Source organism: Panthera tigris, chromosome B1 (genome assembly GCF_018350195.1).
Source record: "Panthera tigris isolate Pti1 chromosome B1, P.tigris_Pti1_mat1.1, whole genome shotgun sequence".
NCBI lineage: Eukaryota > Metazoa > Chordata > Mammalia > Carnivora > Felidae > Panthera > Panthera tigris.
Window position 1 is genome coordinate 160581790 of NC_056663.1, and position 21778 is coordinate 160603567.

The 21778-nt window shown below is 43.0% G+C and overlaps 1 protein-coding gene across 1 annotated transcript in view; it reads right to left on the bottom strand.

Moving 5' to 3' along the window:
- The window catches only part of KIT (KIT proto-oncogene, receptor tyrosine kinase), an 86472-nt gene that overhangs the window by 13132 nt on the left and 51562 nt on the right, over positions 1–21778 (bottom strand). Inside the window, exons 7-13 of the mRNA XM_042984511.1 lie at positions 19532–19647; positions 4150–4264; positions 2428–2609; positions 874–980; positions 650–776; positions 263–367; positions 63–173 (exon numbers count right to left, since the gene is read on the bottom strand). Of these exons, the coding sequence (XP_042840445.1) occupies positions 63–173; positions 263–367; positions 650–776; positions 874–980; positions 2428–2609; positions 4150–4264; positions 19532–19647 (863 nt within the window). The remainder of the gene's footprint in view (positions 1–62; positions 174–262; positions 368–649; positions 777–873; positions 981–2427; positions 2610–4149; positions 4265–19531; positions 19648–21778) is intronic.

Here is a 21778-nt window from a genome sequence, read left to right on the forward strand (position 1 = left end):
GAAAATTTCCCCTTTTTTGATCATTTGAAAGATAATAAAAGGTAATTTGGTCATGGCTTTACCTCCAACGGTGCATGCTCCGAGAAGATTCACAATATTCATGTGATTGCCGAGGTAACTCAAGACTTTGAGCTCGGACATGAGGGCTTCTCGTTCGGTTAAATGGGCACTTGCTAAAATTAGAGAGATCTCATTTTAGCAAAAAGTACATCTGGCAAGCCAATGTTGAGGGCATGCAGCAGCCTACAGGAGAAAAGCTTACGTTTGAGCATCTTAACAGCAACGGTCATGGCCGCATCCGACTTAATCAGGCCATATGCAGTGGCCTCAACCACCTTCCCGAAGGCACCGGCACCCAAGGTTTTCCCTGCAGAAAGGAAGGGAAGAGAGCACGTGGTGGTGTTGGGACCAACGGACCACCTGCGTAATCTCAAACTCAACAATCAAGGAACTGTTACAGAATTAAGGACAAATCTGTCCATGACATCTCCCTATAATGTGCAGTAGGCCAACTCTATCAAAGGTGGTGACATTTCACAGAAAACCCGGTTTCAGGTGCAACAGAACAAAGGAAGTTATTGGGGTTCCCTAAAGTCTTTGTTATGCGCACCCAGAGAGGTTACACGGAAAGCCCCGGCTTCATACTGACCAAAACTCAGCCTGTTTCTGGGAAACTCCCATTTGTGATCGTAAGGAAGCTGTGTTGGGTCTATGTAAACATAATTGTTTCCATTTATCTCCTCGACAACCTTCCACTGCACTTCATACATGGGTTTCTGGTCGGGGGAGAAAGGGAAAGGTATATCGTTTTTTAATGATGAACATCTCAATCATTACAGCGCTTATTAGGGGAGAGAGCAAAGAAAGGATTACCTGTAAATATTTGTAGGTAAGTATCATCACGATAATACACATCATACCAGCTGCGATCACAAAACCAATCAGCAAAGGTGTGAACAGGGTGTGAGGATGCATTTGTTCTAAAATGAAAGGGGAATGTGGAATCACAATCTATTAGCAGGGACGGATCTTTATCCACCTGACCCCAAACTCGCCCATCTCCCATTTTACAGCCCATGGCAGGGTTCAAAGCCATGGGCATTCTCCCTCCTTGCCTCATTTATTATCTTACTCTTGTTATTCAAAGGAATCTTTTCAAATAACAACTTAAACCAGGCTCCTGTGGAGGTTGAGATTTCTGTAGCATAAGAATAATTTTATGCCGCTTGTCAACAAAAAACAACATACGAGTGAGTTTTGTACTTCAACCAAATTCCTGCTTTGGACAGCTTTAAGAAGTTTCCTTTCTGGAGGGTCTAAACTTTCTTCTTTATGCTTCCCTGCATTTTCCAAATTTTCTACATTGAGCAAGAATTTCTTTTACAACCAAGAAAACATTGTAAGAAAACATTTTTAAAATGTTCTTTCATTGCCTGAGTAAAAAAAAAAAGAAAAAATCTATGATGAAGAACAATGGAAGATTCTTCCCTCATTACTCAAAACTGAAAACACACAACTTTTTGGCACACATCTTTGCCAACTCAAGAAAACAAAAACTAAGCCCTAAGAATGTAGGCGCCCGGTTTCTTTGTCTTCTAACTTCATACCAATTCATCAATTTGTCCACAAGGATCATTTAACTTATGTTAGCAGAGGTAGTCAGTCACTCATGATTCAAATTTTGCAGACATTAAAGAAATAGTTCATGGGGCGCCTGGGTGGCTCAGTTGGTTGAGCGTCCGACTTCGGCTCAGGTCATGATCTCACAGTCCGTGGGTTCGAGCCTCGCGTCGGGCTCTGTGCTGACCGCTCAGAGCCTGGAGCCTGTTTCAGATTCTGTGTCTCCCTCTCTCTCTGCCCCTCCCCCACTTGCACTCTGTCTCTGTCTCAAAAATAAATAAACATTAAAAAAAAAAAAAAGAAATAGTTTACTGACGTGACTTCATAAAAGGCAGTGTTAGCTTTCTGATATAGTGCCTGGCGATGTATTAAAATGTGATTTTAAATAACTAAAATTTTAAATTAAATTTAAATTTCTAAATTGCCCTAATTCTGGTTATGTTTGGCTATACGGTAAATACACTCCCCTATTTTTTTCTCTACCCCCTTTAAATGGAAATGATTGGAAATATGCGATTCATTTTATACACACACGCACACACACACACACACACATGCATGCATGCATACATATGTGCACAGACACATGTAAATATAAAGTGTGCAGTTAAAATCACTACATACGTGTTATTAACAAACAGTGCAGAATGAAACTTAGTGAGTTTGATGACGGCATGGTACAATGTAGAAATTACCAGAAATGACATGGCCATTGGTGGAATGGACTGAAAATCATGATTGATATGGCAGGCAGAGCCTAAACATCCCCTTAAATTGGATTAAAAAGAAATATACCTTTGCTGTTACCTTTAAATGCAAAGTTAAAAAAGGCAGAAGTCTTGCCCACATTGTTGGAAGCCCTACACTCGACTGTGCCATTGTGTTTGAAAGCACTGTAATCGATGGAACTTTGAACCACTAGTTTTCCAGACGGCGATACAGATGAGTTTTGCATCTGCACATCCAGTGGCCCAACAGGAACAGGACATCTAGAGGAAAGAAAAATAACAACCCGATTTACTCCAGAAAGATCAACCATCATGAAATACAATGGGTTTGGCATACTTTTCAAACTAAGTTAGCAGGTCATAATCAGGAATTTCCTTTTACAACCAACAGCGGAAGGACAGATGGGCACTAGGTTCCCTGGCACAGTGAGAAAGAACAGCATGGTGGACAAGAAGATCCAGGGAGTGAGACAGGAGTTCGAATCCCGATTCAAACACCTATTCCGTTGAGCGGTTTCATGACCGGTTTCAACGGTACATGAGCGTTGAGAAAGAAGAGCCTAGAGGAGGAAAGAGTTAACGTCTACAAGGATGAAGACAGGGCGGCCCCCAAATCCCCAGCGGCTGAGACCCTGAAGCTCCAGGTTTCATGTAGGGAGACAGAAGCTGTACCATCGGCTCGTACTCCAGGCAGCAAAGCCCATCAGGGGCTAGACCCAGACGACCCTATTTTAAATTATGTCCTCCATACACCCAATACCTTTCTATTCCCTCACCTCGTTTTATTTCTCCCCTTAGCACTTAACACCCGATCACGGTAGCTGTTCATTTCATCTTTCGCGGACCCCTACCCATTAGACATAAACTCACAAAGCTGGGACTCAGGTGTGTTTTGCTCACCAGACCGGTGTCTAGCATACAGCTGCCCTCCAGAAACATTTGCCGCACATATAACAGTAACTGCTGGGGTTACTGCCACTGCCGGGGCATTTCCAGGGGTCTCGAGCCCTCCTTATTGTTCCCCAAAGAAAACATTCCGCTAAAACTCCGCTGAAAACAACAATCCTACGTAACCTCTTCCAACTCGTTGTGATAAAGAGGTCTATTCTGTGAAAAATAAAATTCCTATTATTATCCTGACTATTCAATGGTGATGTTACACTGGGCTTTTAAAGCCTGAGCACAAAACAGCGTCTGATGGATAAAAACAGCAATGTTGACCCCATTTTCATCTTCAGGTAATGTGAAAGGACAATTTAAGGCTTAAGTGCAGATTGCGAGGGAGAGGAAAACACAATGCCAGATGTGCTCTGCTCAGGGGCTGGGCACCTAATCAAGGAGAAAACCTTTTAAAAACACGCAGCTTACAAATGCCATATGTATGTTGTAACTGCACGATCATTACTTTTTGGTAACTTGGCAATTAACTTCTGAGGTAATTTTTTTCATGGTAACTGCAGCCACGTTTCCCACACACATTACCTCCTGTGTAGAGAATGGAAATCTAATTACTCTGTCCTGGAAAATTGCTTTATCTACCTGCAGGCTAGAAACTGCGTGATAAATCCAAAAGATAACCACCAAAATAGAGAAGTCGCTCAGTAATCATTTTTCAGCAAACAAAATTAATGTCTCCCACGAAAAATATAGCGATTGTGCCCCCTACAAAGCCACGTGGAGAGAAGAACAAAATAAACAAAGCTTCCAAAAAAAAAAAAAATCTGAAAACATATCTGAAATTCAACTAAATTACAGTCCTTCCCTTACGCATGTCAAGTGGTACCCAAAATCATCACCTCACCTCTGCTCAGTTCCTGGACAAAAATACCAATCTACTGTGGGCTCCGGGAATCCAGCTACCAAACACTGTAGTATGCCACTCACGAGACTTTCATGAGTCAGGATTTCTGGTTTTGCTGCAGGAAAAGAGAGACGGTCATACGTCAGACTGCTGGAAAACCTCACCAAGACTTCCTCCCTCCCTTGCTTTCAAGTCCTTAGAACTTTCTTGAGGTTTGAAGAGGACCCGGAGGGAACACATTCAAAGGGGAGAATCTGAAGCAGGGAGGGAGGCAGAAGTGAGGATCAGACCAGGAGGGGCTTACAAAGAGCTGCCCAACCCCAGCGTGGACTGTCCACACTGCAGACGTGAGGGTGCCCGAGAGCTCCCCGTTCGGGGATGACTGAAGTGGGGTTTGCAGGACCACCTGGCAGGGTTTCTGTTTCCTGTGAGGGGCAATCGGAAAGACGGCTTCTAATCCGAACTTTAGGATGCCAGACTGTTGGGAAGGTGGAAATCGCGTTTAAGATTCCTGCCACCAGAATTTCACATCACTGAACCTGCCATAGGAATTTCCAGTTATGGCACGGACTGGAATGGATGAAATTAAGAGGAGTTCCAGGAAAAGAAGAAGTCCCCTCTGCCCATCTCAGGAAGGTCCTCTTTTGGGGGTGAGGGTGGGGGCGGGGGTTGGGACAGAAGGGAATGGGTGCGAATGAAAGAACAGAATCATACTATTTATGGAGAAACCCAAACAGAAGAGTAGAATACAATATGGGCTTTGAACTCTGAAGTTTTATTTCAAATGCAAAATATGGACAGAAAATTGTAACAGGAAGCCAGCCCGAGAGTTTTATTCATACATACACCTAAGCCTGTGTACAATCACTGAAAAAGTAAATTGTATCAGCAGGCATGCTCTAATTTGACATTTCTGGGTAACTACAATAATCAACAGGTATTCAATCAAGAGTGCCCTAAAGCACTGCAAATTCTTGAGATTATTTCTAAAGTGAAAGGAAAATGAACTTATTACGTTCAGTTGTTCTCCTGGAGATACATTGGAAGACTGCTAACCCTTTGAGAACGAGTAGGCCAGACTGTGAGCATCCGACAGCAGGGACGAGGGGATGCTCACCCTGAATCCTTAGCACAGCATCAGGCACAGAACTATGGGAGGCCGCACACGTGGTGGCCGGGCCTGCAGAAGGGCGCCCACACTTACCAGGAACCCGCCCTCCATCAGGCCTCCTGGTGCGTAACGTGGGAATAATGACAGTACCCATTTCACAGCGATGCTATGACAATTAAATGAGATAGAGCACACCAAGAAGGAAGAATGATATGCACAAAAATGAAATAGATTTATTTGTTATTAGTTTGTTAATGATTCAGTTATCGTTTTCGATTCAGAGTACCAACCCTCCTTGGTGAATCAAGTTTGCCACCGCCTAATTTAACTGTATTTGCCACTCTAAATACTCTCTCCAGTGACGTACAAATTGCTTGAGATAACGTGATAACGTGTACGTGTTGTAACTCAATGCACTGGGAATCTGACATCGAGTATGTTGCAACTGACTGGGAAAATACACGTGGTGAGAAGGTTAAGACGGACAGATCGGAAGCTTAGGAGCTAACTCCCTCAAAGGAAGGGAATGTTATAGAACCACCTCTCGGCACCTCACCTCCTTGCAGGCAAAACAGCTTGGCAGGGATCAGAGCGTCTGCATGCATGGCACACCCACCTGCCACTCAGCCTGGCCCCGCGGATGGGCAGGCCATTTGGCTAATATGCACGAAAGAGCGGCACTCCAAAGCGATCTCAAGGTAGGGGCCTCCTTGAGAGTTTGGATCCAATGCCAGCTTTCACAAATAGAGCAAGAAGACGAGCCATCGTCTTGCAAAAGCATCCATCTGGCAAGTCTCATTTAATTATCATGGGCAACTGTGTGATTGGGCTGAAAAGTAGGACAGAACACAAAAAAACAGTGGAACTTTAGGAGAATGCTATTTGCTAGAGACGGGAGGCGCCATACGGCAGGTCTCTCTGGACTCCATTCAAGTGTCATCTCCTTTTTCAAGCCATGCTCAACTCTCCAAAGCCAAGTTGGTTGGTCTCTCCTCCCTGTTCCTGCAGCATGTTAGGGTACCTGACCCTCTTATATGACATCCTGGTCTGCCTCTTCCATCAGACTCTACGTACTCAAGGGCAGAACCACGTCTTACTGACTGTACCTCGGATGTGGAGCAGGGGCAGAGCTGCGTGGACAATTAATTCCCCTCCAAAAGAACAAGGTCCCCAGAGTCAAAGGAATTCGATTAGAATCACAAGAAGGGACCTAGAAGAAGAGACTAATGGTGACTTCCCTGTGTGGGGGGCACCATTTCCACTATTTTGCAATAGCGGGCCGTAAGATAGCCACACATCTACCTGTTCATGTGAATTTTTGTTTAGCGCAGAGATTCAAGGTGAGGGGGGAGGGTCTACACAGAGATGGGAAAGATAACTGGATAGGACTTAGACGGGAATCGAGATTCTAAGACAGATGCCCTTATACCAACATTCTTTTTGTCACCCATCCTTCCGAATGCCACACGATAGATTCTTTCAGTAGAATTAAATATAAATCCAGTAGGGGTGGGGGGAAAACCCTGAAAGGATACTTCAGATGTTAACAATGGTTATCCCTGGGTTATGGAGAGTGTCAATTTCATTCTTTTGACTTACCTTCTCATTTTTTTTTTTTTTACAATGAACACGGAGCTAATAATGAACCAATAAACCATTTTTTAATTAAAAAAATTGGAACAGCTCAAAATTACATAATCAGTTACATTTAGCTCTGGCTACAATCAAGATCCAAGCCTTCCAGCGTGACACCTGGTAGCAGTTACACAACGGCCAGGCCTGGCAAGTGGCACGGTCCGGCTGGCCTACTTGTTCTTGTGTGCTGGTTAATTGGGCAGATTTCTAAGTTACTGTCTCCGGCCAGTTGTAACCTAAGGCTAACAGGGAGCTTTCATCCAGCTGGTCCTTAGCCTGGCCAACCAAGCTCAGAAGGCCTCCAAACTTCAATGTGCATTTGAAGCACTAAGAAGTTAAATGTAGATTCCTGCCCCCCACCCCCACCCCCCAACCCAATCCCAGAGATTCAGTAAGTTGAGGATCTGACCCAGCAATGTGCCTTCTTAAAGTACCTACGAAAGACCCTGATCAGGGCCGGGACTAGGGTGAGGCCAGAAAAACACACAGGGTGTGGATTTTAAGAAGGCACTCACCCTCCTCAAGGTTTGTAAATATAGGGCTGGCACAGTCAGCGAGCACCTCCTTAAATTTTGCACCCAAGGCACCTCACCCTAATCCCAGCCCTGTCCTAACATTGGTGATGACAGACCTCATTTTGAAAAGGCTAAATTACATGAGTACAGTTTCAGCTCTACATGGCAAGTTGCACTATGAAAATGTTTAATGCATAAAGAATGAGCTAGGTATAAATCTGATTCCTAAAAATGAAAATCTGGGCTCATCTGCATTTTGTAAGTGCCTCGATGCACTGTGTAAGGCATTAAATATGCATTTTGCTTTTAAAGATACATAACTCTGCAATTCTCCAGGTTAAATCTGAGCTGTGGTTTCTGAGATATTCGGCAATCAGCAGTATACCAAATGACACATTCCCTAATTCCTCCCAAGTTGGAGGTTTAGATAAGCCTAAGAGGTGTATGAGTTATGTATTTCCTGCAGAGATTAAGAAAATAGCCTTTTCTCCTTTCAAAGCTTCATGGACCTGAGTCATTCCAGTGTCTCCAACAACACTGATCAGCTTGTAGGCTGATTTCAGAGTGCTTAATGACTCTACTGAGAATTTATGGCTCATGCAATTAAAAATCCTAACCATTTGCTGATTTACCCCAGAAATATGTGATCTTGAAAAATATTCCTTGTTACCACCATCAGGCCCATACGGAAAGCAAGAACAAAACAAATTTTTAAGAACACAGCACAGATAATAGGAGCTGGGGTGGGGGTGAGACTCACAAGTAACCGGTGCAGAAGCATTTTGGAGTTGAACTCCTCTCGCCCCCGACCACCTCGACCGGCTCCTGCTATGCATGCACATTTACCCACGCTCTATAATCAGCAAAGAACACGAACTTAGGTCCCCAAACAATAAAGAAACTAAATGAAGAGGGCTCATAAGGATGCATTTTGTTTTTATGACTGTAGGTCTGCTGGTATTTAATGGCAACACAGCAATGCTTTGTAGCAATCTGTCACTATTTGTGCCTGGGTCAAATCTATATTCCTGCCGTCACACTGTTACGATAAAGGAACTTAAGTCAGCTAAAATAGGAGTAGAAAACAATTCAGGTTAACTTTTACTTCTGCTTAAAAATATCCCCAGAATAGATATATTGAAAATATATTTTGTTTTACACATTCTTAAAGATCGCTGGAAACTGGCAGATGGGCACTTTGATAGAAGTTTGTTTAACAAATGAAATAAAACTTCAATTATAGGTGCCTGTATCCAGGTATCTTTAACAGAGTATCTACCATTAACACACACACACACACACACACACACACACACACACACACACACACACAGTGGCACCTGGGTGGCTCAGTCGGTTAAGCTTCCAGCTCTTGGTTTTGGCTCAGGTCACGCTCTCACAGTTCATGAATTCAAGCCCCGTGTCGGACTCTGCACTGACAATGAAGAGACTGCTTGGGATTCTCTCTCCCTCTCTCTCTCTCTCTGCCCCTCCTTAACACTCTCTCTCTCTTTCTCTCAAAATAAATAAAATTAAAAACAGAAATCAAAACAAACAAGCAAAAACACTCTCCTAACAAAGTGATGTTCTAAACTAGGGGTAAGCTAACTTTCAATGAAAGGGTGAGGCAATAAATATTTTAGGCTCTGATTTTTTTTCTACCATTCAAAAAAAAAAAAAAAAAAGTCTTAGTGTATGGGCCCTTCAAAAAATAGGCTGCAGACTGAATCTGGCCCCAGGTCTTATAGTCTGCCAATCTGTGTTCTAAACAGCCATTAAAGATCTCCCAATCTTGAGATTGGGATTAACAAAGATTAAGTTAAAATAATTAAAAAGTAATAAAACTGCCTGCAGAAAGCCTTCCTCAACCAGAACCCCCAGGCTCAATTTACAGGGGTACCACTGCCATGTGACCCAGACATGGGGCAGGCGGATGTGGACACACGCGTGGAGTGCAGGCATGTGATAAAATTGTTAGTACAAGCACTGAATTCATTTTGCCACATAATTCAGAAGTGGAGGAGAACGGTTACTGACATCTAACTCATGGGAAAAATATGCACCTCTTCGTGGGTTTGCTTAAATTTACACTAAGCTATAGGTGAACCTGTAAATACATGTATAACTGAAGGTGGCTAATTTGATGTAAAAACATCCCTGGCTCAACTGGAAAGGAAGTCTCCATAGAAGAGAAGTTCCACTAATATCAAGAGGAATTCATGCTGTTTTTAGAAGAGTGTGCCCCCAGTTCAGGGTCAATTCTGGCAGTTTACATGGTTACATAACTTAAACCTGTTTCTCCTGCTTTTCTACCATAAACATGAAAGAATGGCCAGATCATATGAACAAAGGGCCTTAACAGTCTAGAAGGTTGCCTGTTCTTTTTTTTTTTTTTTTTAACATTTATTTATTTTTCAGACAGAGAGAGACAGAGCATGAACGGGGGAGGGGCAGAGAGAGAGGGAGACACAGAATCGGAAGCAGGCTCCAGGCTCTGAGCCATCAGCCCAGAGCCCGACGCGGGGCTTGAACTCACAGACCGTGAGATCATAACCTGAGCTGAAGTCGGACGCTTAACTGACTGAGCCACCCAGGCGCCCCGAAGGTTGCCTGCTCTCAAGCAGGCTGTGTTTAACTAGATCCCCCAAATTAGCAACACACCCCACCAGACCAACTTTCCTATACGACATGAAGGAAAAATGATACCAACGCATATCCTAAATTTTTTTAGAATATAAGAGAATCCAATTCTACTTTAAAAGGAAGTTGCCATGATATTCCTTTTTTCTTTCCACTTAAGTGTCTCCAGCAATTCTTGCGGCCACAGAGACCCTCTTAATTAGGAAAAGGAGATATTAAAGTGTCACATCAAAAACAACACTCGTAACTCCCAAGCGATTTAACAACAAAAACTCATTTCAAATTCGGGAAGAGAAAATAAAAACAGGGCTCAGACACCGTCAGATATTGCAAATGAATACACACTACCTATAAAAAGATTAATGTAAAAAGACAAGCGACTGTTTTTACACGGATTAGCAACCACGCTAAGAAGATCTGAAAATTATTCCTTAATTTAGAACTGTCCCAAAAGCCAGCACAGTGCATCTTCTGTGACATATGTTTAAGACATGGGAGCATGAAAGATAATGACAGATGATAACCTTATTTACTCCCAGGCACTTAGGCAAGGTCGCTCATTTGAGATTAAACAAGATAATTATAAACCTTAAATAAGCATTTGATGGGTTTCTTTAAAACCCCAGTCACATCATCCATGTCCCATCCCCCATTCTACACAAAGTCTCAAAATCGCACCAGACATAGACATGAGTTAAAAAAAAATTACGCACTATCCATGCAATGAGATACCAAAATAAGGTTGCGGAAGAGTATTTCATGACGTGGAAAGATGTGTACAATGCATTCACTATTCAGCACCAAAACACAAGCTTACGAAGCAGTAGGACCTCAGTTTTATTTAAAAAAAAAAAAAGTCTAAAAAAATGGTCACGAAGAACATATACACAGTAAGGGATATATTAGCAATGGTAAGTAAATGAACTTTAAAAGGTATAATTAAAACGTGCTTATTTTTGCTTATTCACATTTTCTAGTTTTTCTAGAACTATGCTTCACACAATATTTTATAATTAAAAAAATTGTTTTAATTTCAAAACACACGTACACAAATGTCTGCACGAGCCATGCTACATTTCTGGTTACTGGGATAGCCTTATAGCAAATCCTCAAAAGCAAATAAATAAATCAAGAAAGACTTCTATTCAGCACTGGCTTTATTTAATGTTTAAGAATTCTAATAATTTAGGGGCGCCTGGGTGGCTCAGTCAGTTAAGCGTCCGACTTCGGCTCAGGTCACGATCTCTCAGTCCGTGAGTTCAAGCCCCATGTCGGGCTCTGTGCTGACTGCTCAGAGCCTGGAGCCTGTTTCAGATTCTATGTCTCCCTCTCTCTCTGACCCTCCCCCGTTCATGCTCTGTCTCTCTCTGTCTCAAAAATAAATAAATGTTAAAAAAAAAAATTTAAAAGAAGAATTCTAATAATTTAATCTAGAAGACCTAATAGAATCTATCTAATAGGAAAAACAAAACAAAACACTAAAGACCAAAGCCGCTCAAGGCTTTGCCTTAAAATGGTTAGCCTCTAACATAAGTATGGCCTGGACACCCAAATGTTTGGAAGGTCATCTCAATCCTTAAAAAATGGCTGACAGTTTAGAAGGCAGAAAAACATTTCCACCTTCCAAAGAGGCAAAGTTCTAGTAACTGCTCTGGTCTCCTGGGGATCTTGAAAGGCACAGACCCAAAGTCCCCCAAATGAGCAATCCTTGAAGGCCACCCCATATTACCATTTTATCCTGGGGGAAGGTTCTTGAGACCTCCCACTGGGTGGGTGACCCAGAGGTCTTGCTGGCAGGCAGTCTAAGCCTTCTATCTACATGGCCAAGTTGACAGGTCTGCCCTCGCCTTTGGCGAACGTGCTGGCATGTACCTTGTTTGCAGGGAGTTACCCTTAGAGTGGCTTCCCCTAGAAGAAGGATAGTTTAGCCATTCAAAAGTAGACTTAACCATAACCAGGGGTGCCTGGGTGGTTCAGTTGGTTGAGCGTCCAACTTAGGCTCCAGTCACGATCTCGCGGTTCAGGAGTTCGAGCCCCGCATCGGGCTGTGTGCTGACAGCTCAGAGCCTGGAGCCTGCTTCGGATTCTGTGTCTCCCTCTCTCTCTGCCCCTCCCTCACTCACACTCTACGACTCAAAAATAAATAAACATTAAAAAAAATTTTAAAAACTATAACCAAAAACACATAAAAGGCAGCCCAGATTTTACAAATGTGGTCAAAGAGAAACTTTCTCTTCAAGAGGCCTTATTCCAGATGATTTACTACTTTGACTGATACAAGTACACTGTATGATCTATAAATAATTGCTCATGCCAGACAGGATGTTAATTACATGATACGGTGATGTGAAAATAATGCATTATTTAGCATTTCCTTAAATTGTTTCAAGCCCCTGTTAACACTCTGCTGTAAATAATGTAGAGTTGGAAACTTTGAGAGCTAACTTGGTACAGTTTGAAGGTCATTTGGATAGCCAATCTAGCTTAACTTTCCATGTGTTCCACGTATGAAGGGCACTGGTGGAGGGCACTGGTGAAGGGCAAGCCCCAGAGTTCTCCATATCTCACTTGTCCTGTCTGCCTTACTTTACCTCCACCTGAGTACCACAGTACTCTGACTCCACTGGCTAGGTTTGTCCTGAAAGGGGAGACCTTTAAGACTGGAGAGAGATCTATTTATGGCCCCTAGATATCATTTTAGAATCATATTTTAGAATATGATTTTAGAATCATAATGCTGGTCTGGAAATGTTATCAGATAATGTGTTAAAGAGGCATTTGAAGGTTACTGGCATATCAAAACCAAAATGAAAGTCTCACTCAAACGGTTAGCACATCTATTGTCAAAAAGAGAAGAGATAACAAATGTTGACAAGGGCATGGAGACAAGGGAAGCCTCACACACTGTTGGTGGGAATGCAAACTGGTGCAGCCACTCTGGAAAACAGCATGGAGGTTCCCTAAGACATTAAAAATACAACTACCAGGGGTGCCTGGGTGGCGCAGTCGCTTGGGTGTCCGACTTCGGCTGAGGTCATGATCTCACTGTTCGTGGGTTGGAGCCCCGTATCAGGCTCTGTGCCGATGGCTCAGAGCCTGGAGCCTGCTTCCGATTCTGTGTCTCCCTCTCTCTCTGCCCCTCCCCCACTTGAGCTCTGTCTCTGTCTCTCAAAAATAAATACATATAAAAACAAAATAAAAAAAAAATAGATAAGATCCAGCAATCCCACTTCTTGGTATATATCCCAAAGAAACAAAACCATTACCTTCAAGAGGCACTCCAGTGCTCAGTGGATCCACACCAGTGGATACATGGATAAATAAAATGTGTACCCCACACACAGGAATATTACTCAGCCTTAAAAAAGAAGGAAATCCTGCCATCGGTGACAACATGGATAAACCCAGAGGGCATTGTATTATACGAAATAAGTCAGACATGGAAAGACAAATATTGCACGGGATCACTTAAATGGAGTCTTTAAAAAAAAAAGAAGTTCGGGGCACCTGGGTGGCTCAGTCGGTTAAGCGTCCGACTTCAGGTCATGATCTCACGCTCTGTGAGTTCGAGCCCCGCGTCGGGCTCTGTGCTGACCACTCAGAGCATGGAGTCTGCTTCAGATTCTCTGTCTCCCCCTCTCTCTGCCCCTCCCCTGCTCATGCTCTGTCTCTCTCTGTCTCTCTCTGTCTCAAAAATAAATAAAAACATTTAAAAAAAAAATGAAGTTCATCAAAAAAGAGTAGCAAAAGGGTTGTCAGGGCCTAAGGGATGAAGGAATTAGGAAGAAGTATTAAAGGAGTACAAAGGGGCAGGTATAAGATGAATACGGTCTGAGAATCTAATGAGTTATATGGTGATCATAGTTGACAACACCGTGTTATATAATCAAAATTTGTCAAGAAAGTAGAACTTCAATGTTCTCACCAAAAAACAAAACAAATTACCCTCCCCCCACCCCCAAAGTCCAGAAAACCGAAAATAAAAAGGGTAAATATATAAGGGGATGAATATGTTAATTAAGTGGATAGGGGAATCTTCTCAAAATGTTTACATTCATCAAAATCATCATATATACACTTTGAATATCTTACAATTTTGTCAATGATGCCTCAATAAAGCTGGAAAAAAAGTTACTGGACCTTCTTAAAATCATTCCAGAGGTTTGAAAACCAACTGCTGATCATATGATCATATCATAACTGATATGATCATAACTGATACATATCATAACTGATGATCATATCAATCATACTTTCTTTCCACAGTTGTGTAGGTTACTTCAGGACTCACCTGGGATATTTGAAAGTGTATGCCAAAATAAACATAAAAAATATGTACATTACTGATTAACACTTAAGTCTGCTATAAGGTTCGAAATATTCAAGAATATTGGGTGGTGACGGAAAAGAGAAGTGGATAATTTAGAGTTAAATGTACATTTGGCCTTTTATTTGTGCTGGATCTGGTAAAAACCTTACCGTGTGACATTTATTGTAGGCAAGGAGACCAGAAGTTTCCAATGGAGTATCACAGGCCATGTATAGAATCTCAGTGGTGTCATCTTTCTTATACCTCCAGGAATTTTGGAAAGAGTAGTACCTATTAAAAAAGCACTTTTGGGGGGCACCTGGGTGGCTCAGTTGGTTAAGCATCCGACCTCGGCTCAGTCCGTGAGTTCGAGCCCCACGTCCGGCTCTGTGCTGACAGCGCAGAGCCTGGAGACTGCTTCAGATTCTGTGTCTTCCTCTCTCTCTACCCCTCCCTGCTCACACACACACTCTCTCTCTCTCAAAAATAAATAAATGTTGAAAAAATTTAAAAAAAATAATAAATCACTTTTGGGGCACCTGGGTGGCTCAGTCAGTTAAGCATCCAACTCTTGGTTTTGGCTCAGGTTATGATCTCGTGGTTCGTGAGATCAAGTCCCATGTTGGGCTCTGCACTGACAGCACGGAGCCTGCTTGGGATTCTTTCTCTCTCTCTCTCTCTCTCTCTCTCTCTCTCTCTCTCTCTCTCCCTCTCTCTCTCTCCCCCCCCCCCCGACCCCGCTCTCTCCTCTCTCTCTCAAAATAAATAAACTTAAAAAAAAGAGAAAGCACTTTATTATGTCATTGTATCTAAATACAATGACATAATAAAGTGCTTTCTCTTTTTTATATGTATATATATATATGTGCTTTCTCTTCATATATATATATATATATATATATATATACACACATACATACATACACGTATATATACATACATATACGTACACGTATATGTATGTATATATACGTATATATATAAGAAAACACGTTTGGATAGTTCTGTACATTTTAGAATGCTACTTTCCTCCCAATTTTAATTGACAAAGAAAACAAACAGACATTTAACTCACCCAAGATATCAAACTTCTTTAGAGAACTAAGAATCTGATTTCTGTATGCATCTTCAATAAGCAGTTAAAGGGTGATTATAGTAATGCAAATTCAATGCAAAGAGTCACTGGCTTTTCGTGTGTGTGTGTGTGTGTGTGTGTGTGTGTGTGTGTGTGTGTGTTTTAAGTTTATTTATTTATTTTGAGAGACAGAGAGAGAGCGCACAAGTGGGGAAGGGGCAGAGAGAGGGAAAGACAGAATCCCAAGCAGACCCTGTACTGCAGAGCCTGATGTGGGGCCTGAGCTCACAAAAGGCGAGATCATGACCTGAACCAAAGTCAGACACTTAACCGACTGAGCCACCCAGGCGCCCCTCTTCTGTTGTGTTCTTAGCGAAAACTCCCATCAGTTTCCACTGGAAGTTCTGCTCAAAAATGGCAAACATGTTATAGCTCTTGCCTGCCTTTATAAATCACTTTTAATACCACAGAGCCAACAGTCAACAGAACAGACCCATGTAAATCATGGCTTGGTTAGAGAAGTTAAAAACAGACTTAAAACATTTTCAAATTTAATATGCTACATATTTTTCTCTAACACAAACTGACAGAACATGGTATTTTTTAAAGCCTCCCACATAAGCAATTAAAACATACACACATGCACACACTCAGGGTACTCAAATCTACATGTGGAGTTTTTAAAACAAGTGAATTTTTCAACCATCAAACATTGAACCATTCAAAATCATGGATTTTCATAAGCATTTCAGCTGAATCTATTACGCAATTATGCATTAATGCCACTGAGTAAAAGTCACTGAATTTCTGCACTAATATCATGCATTTATTATCCTGATTTCTATCAATTCTAATTTTTGCAGAGCACAATTCCTTTCATCCTTGGGGCTAAGCTTATTTACAGAATAAATCACACAGTAGATCTTCATATGGATTTGGCTCAGCTAAAGTGTTATGTCAAAATGGACACAACTCTCCAATTTAAACTTTCAAAACTATTTTTAGCGTTTGCCTTTAAAATTTCACATTAAAAAATCTTTTTCAAAGAAGAAAAAAATCAACAAAGAAATTAGCTAACTTGATCTGTGAACAGCAACCGAACATACTTCACAAGAGGCCTGATGTTTTTGAGTTTCACACAAAAATACTACCTCTGTCAGGGGCAGCTGAGTGGCTCGGTTGGTTGAGCGCCCGACTCTTGATTTTGGCTCAGGTCATAATCTGGTAGTTTGTGGGATCGAGCCCTGCTGACAGTGTGGGACTTGCTTGGGATTCTCTCTCTCTCCCTCTCTCTTGGCCCCTCTCCTGCTCACACACACACTCTCTCTCAAAATAAATAAACTTAAAAACAAATACTACCTCTGTCAAAGCATTGGGAGATAAGGAAATCCAATGTGGAAGGTCAGTGAAAAGAAATGGCTACTGTTAGTTAAGTGTTTGTAATGAACTGACATCAATGAAAGATTTCTTGAAGAACCTTAACCCACGGGGTCAGACAACACTCTTGTCTGTGTGCCCAGTGTCATGAAGCAGAAGCTCAGGAAATGTTAGGTGCATGTCTGTGACCCAGGCCCCAGCAGAAACAAAAGGCCTTCTGCACCAACGGGGAATCCGAGAAAAAATTCATTTGCGAAGCTTAATGCCGTTTCTTATCCAGTTTCAAAACAAGCATGAGTTCACCAGCAGAGGTGACTAACACTGATCCTGCTGGATGGCAAATTAGCCTGCTAAGTAAAATGGCAGCAATTTTGTCACCAGAGAAAAGTAAGGGTGACTTCAGAGACAACTTTCTAAGGTCAATGACTCACGGCTAACTGGCAGACCAGACTAGCAAATGGAAGCATGAAAAAGGGGAAAGAGACAGATCTCAATGTCTCCTTGACCTTGAAGCCTGGGAAAGAAGAGACGCAAAACGCACTTCACTTTATAAAATTCCCAACTACTGAGCTTCTCAAAGTGAGGTCTGTGGGGCAGGCCATGGCCATGATCCACTGTTCCTGGTCAACGAGAGTTAAGTACACAACCTGATAATAAGCTTTTACAAGGAGCAATCTGACAGTCATTTTTCTATCTATTGAATCTCACAATTTAAAAAAATCAAACGTGGGTTTTGCATATGTCTGTTCTTTTTCATTTCACTTTCCTAGTGACTGGCTCTTACCATATTTTTTTCAAGTTTCTTTTTTTTGAGAGAGAGAGAGAGAGAGAGAGAGAGAACGAACCAGCAGGGGAGGAGCAGAGAGAGAGAGAGAGAGAGAGGAGGAACAGAGGATCCGAAATGGGCTCTGCACTGGCAGCAGAGAGCCCTACACGGGGCTCAAATCCATGAACCATGAGATCATGACCTGAGCCGAAGTCGGATGCTGAACCAACTGAGCCACCCAGGCATCCTGGCTCTTACTGTATTTTATAGAAAGTACTGATCCGGAATAAACTGGAAAAAAAAAAGGAAAGGTTTACCACAGATATTTGGGAAACACTGCACCAGAACACCGAAAAATTGAGTTTTGTGTGGACAATGTGCATATTAGCCTGTAAGGATATTGATTTACCTGCAACCGTCTCTTAAATTACTCGAATATTGAGATTTTGCAGAAGCAGATCATTTTGCCCATGTGTAATATGCTAAACTCCTCTGATTAACACCTGAATTAATCTGGAGATGCCTGGAATGCAGGCCAATGAGATACCATATAATCAAAGCTGTTCAGAGGAACTGCGATGTTAACACGATTTCCTCCAAAAAAGAGGCAAGTTCTGTGGTCAACCAAGCTTGGGCTGCACACAGCATCTACCCGCCCTCCTGGGGAGGCATAACACACACCAACACAGTAAGGATCCTGAGAAGGCCTGTAGTTCAGAAACTTGTTTAGCTCCACAGACGTGACGCTCTTGATGTAAACACGTTAAGAACATCTTGTGCTTGGAAATGAAGGTCTAGTTAAAAGACTCCAGAAGAGCAATCAAAAACCTGCCCTAAATGGCACTTACTAGCTGTTTCCTGTCTACCCTTGAAACGGATCATGCTACCTGCCGCATACCGCGGAGCTTCGGCATCAATGAACTTGTAAACTCACTTCTGAGCAGGCAAGCTCCTTCAGGACAAGAAACCGGCGCCCATTCTTTGTTCTCACCAGCATACAGGAAGTGCCCAGCACAGTGACTAACTTGTCTCCTAGGGAATGTTCCGGGTTGTCTCCTTATCCCCCCTGCACCCCCCACCCCACCAACACGCACCCAGGACGGCTAATTCCGATGGGTCATTTTGTTGGCCACTCCTTGGAATTCTGTGTCTTTGGAGCCCTCCCGTGCCCTGGTGCCCTGGCTGGTGCGGTATGGCAGGCAACTGCTATCCTTCCTTGGAAATGCAGATAGGCCCCCAGAGTAGAGCCAGGGGAAAAGCCCAGCACACAGCAGAAGCCCCAGCTGGTGAGCATGCTCCCTTGGCCTCAACCTCTGGGCAAAGACATTTCTCCAAGATGTTGTGGGGGCCACAGCGGGGCAGGACTCAGGTGTTCCGGTTCCCATGTCCAAAGCCAGCCTCCCATCCTAAACCACCTGCTTCCTCTCCTTAGTACCCATGTGCTACGCAGGAGAGTCCTATGGAGCTGGATCGATATTGCCTCCGCCTTAGTAGGAGAACAATCAAAACACAAATAATCTCACAACCCCGAAAAAGAAAGCACTGTCACAAAAAAATCATGTCAGAGCTTGATAGCATCTCTTACCCAACTAACACCATAATCCAGGTCTCACTCAACCTCTGCCTCCCCATTTCAACAATCAATAATAATACGTTTTCCCTCAAACGACAGTTATTTTTAACTTCTAGGGCTCCTCTGTTTGCCTCAAAGGCAGAACCCAGAATCCGAGCGCCCTCCACAAGGTCGTGCGGTCAGTGAGATGTAGGACAAGGAATTGGCTTTCGTACACATTCTTCCAACCACCAAACCACGGGGTCTTTGTTAAGGTCAAAATTATCATGAAACATTATTTACACAGCACACAATGAGCTCAGTTCTGCAGCTGTTACAAACACGAGCCACAACTTAAAATAATAAAAAATAAAAAGATAAGAACCCATTTGTTTTACTCACTGTTCACGTAAACATTCAATGTCACGGAAGAATTGACATCGGAATTGGACACTTGAAACGTGTAAGTGCCTCCTTCGTTCCCTTTTAATCTGGTTAGGTGAAGTTCACTCACATATCTACACACACACACACACACAGGGAAAAAAAAAAAAAAGGCAATAAATCAATCACTTGTGAAGGGCCTGCCTCAAGTGAGTGTTTTATCCACCATTTCTGTCTGGAAATACACACCTGTTTGAGGAAAAATAAGACTCACTTAACTCAGTATTAACAAGATCCACATTAGCAAATATAAACATATACACCTATATTTACCTTGGGACAAAATGGCTGCCCAGTGAGGGTGCTGAGTGGGGAGAGGCAATGCAGCCTCCTCCCGGTCCCTGGCTGGCCTCTTGTCCGTGGTCCCTCTCTGCCCACGGTCCTTCACTCAGTCTCCTCCCCACCGGTGTCCTGAGCTCACCTGCCCCGCTGTGCTTTCACAACACTCACCTGGAAGGACCCAAGCCTGGCAGGCATCTACACGGAGTTGTCTCCATGCAGAGAGCAAAGTCGACACTGTGGGCCCTCACCTTCCTTCTTGCAACTCCATAATCTCCTGGTTTTCCTCCCATGCCCAGCACCTCTTCCTAGAGTCCTTCGTAGTACCTGACATTGAAGCTTCCCTTTTATGGCAGGGCCGGCAGATATGGCTATGTAGACAGAGTGTGGAGTTCTGCCAGAAGCCCTGGACACAACCGTCTCGACGTGACCCTGAGCAATCTACTCTCGCACCGAACTACTCGCTGTTTGCTCACAACTTTCAAATCTTTACCTCCAGTTCAGACTTCTCAGTCATACGCCTCCTCTACAGAGCTATTTTCAAGCCCCCAACCCCTGCCCTGTGGGTACAGCTAATGATGACTCACACCTGTGACGTCCTCCCAAGTCTTGCCCTTGGGCACTTAGGCCCACTTGAAAGTTGACTGCCATCCAGGTCTACAGCAATGAGTGACTGCCCATGGAGAGGGACAAAAAGCCAGCTCCAGAGGACCCCTGAGATCAGCCTACTGCTCACCCATATCCTTTTTTTCCTCCTTTATCCTCCCCACCCTGCTCTCCTACTCCCTGGAAGGTCTCTCTTCCCCTTAATGAAGCCCTTGACCCAGAATCCCTGTCTCAGGCTCTGCTTCGAGGGAACCTGACCTAGGATACTTCCTACCTGAACATCTCTACTAGAGAGCCCATGGTCAACCTCAATTTCAACAAACACCAAGCCGAACTCACAGTATTTGTCCCTGCCAACCTTTCCTCCTCCTTGAATGGCATCACCCCTCGCCATCCAACGTGGCTGACGGACACAGGATCCGAAGGGACATCTTCAGCAGCTACCTCTCTCTCCCACTCCCTCAACCACTGAGTATTCCTGTGGAGGCGGCCTGGATGCCTCCCAAATCCATTCCCTTCCTTCCCACCCTTCCATCTTGGCCCAGGACAACATCATCTCTCACCCACATTGCTGTAACAGCCCATAGTTTCTGACTGGAAAAAAATACAAAGTCTAAGTGGGCATCTACCTCTGGTAGCCATTTTGATCTTGGTCAAGTTACTTAACTCATTTGTGTCTGTTTCCTCTTCTATAGAAATGATGAAAATAAGAGTGCCTGATCATGGGGCTTGTGGAGGACTAAAATTATTGACTCGCTATACGTCAGGTACTTAGAACAGTGCAGCACAGTCAAAAACACCTGCAGCTTACAAGAAGGAAGCTACTTTGCCTAGTTTACTCTTTTCATTTTTAAAATCATTTTTATTGTATTTATTTTTCTTTACTAGTTTTCTTTTACTTGTTACTATTTTATGATTGCTTCTATTTTCATCATAAATCTGTTGAGGATCAAATGAGAGGGGTGTGTGTTATGACAGAACTTGGGTTCACTGCCTGGCCCAGAGCTACCGAACGAGGCTTTAGTTACCTTACATTTAAAAAAAAAAGGATTCAAGGCACTAACTCTCCTCTTTCTGTGGAAAAAAAAAAAAAAAAAAAGATTTCAATGTGTCTCTAGCACATGCCAGTCACTGCTCGGAACTAGCCTCAGAACTCTGGGAGCAAACGATCTTCCATTTCACAAATGAGAAAACTGAGGCACGGACTTCCGTGCGTGCTCTAATCACAAAGCGAAAGGAAATACTGGTGTAAAGACTCAGGAAGCAGGCCCAAACTTCTTTCCACACCAGGTGTCTTCTCATACATCTATGGGTCACAGA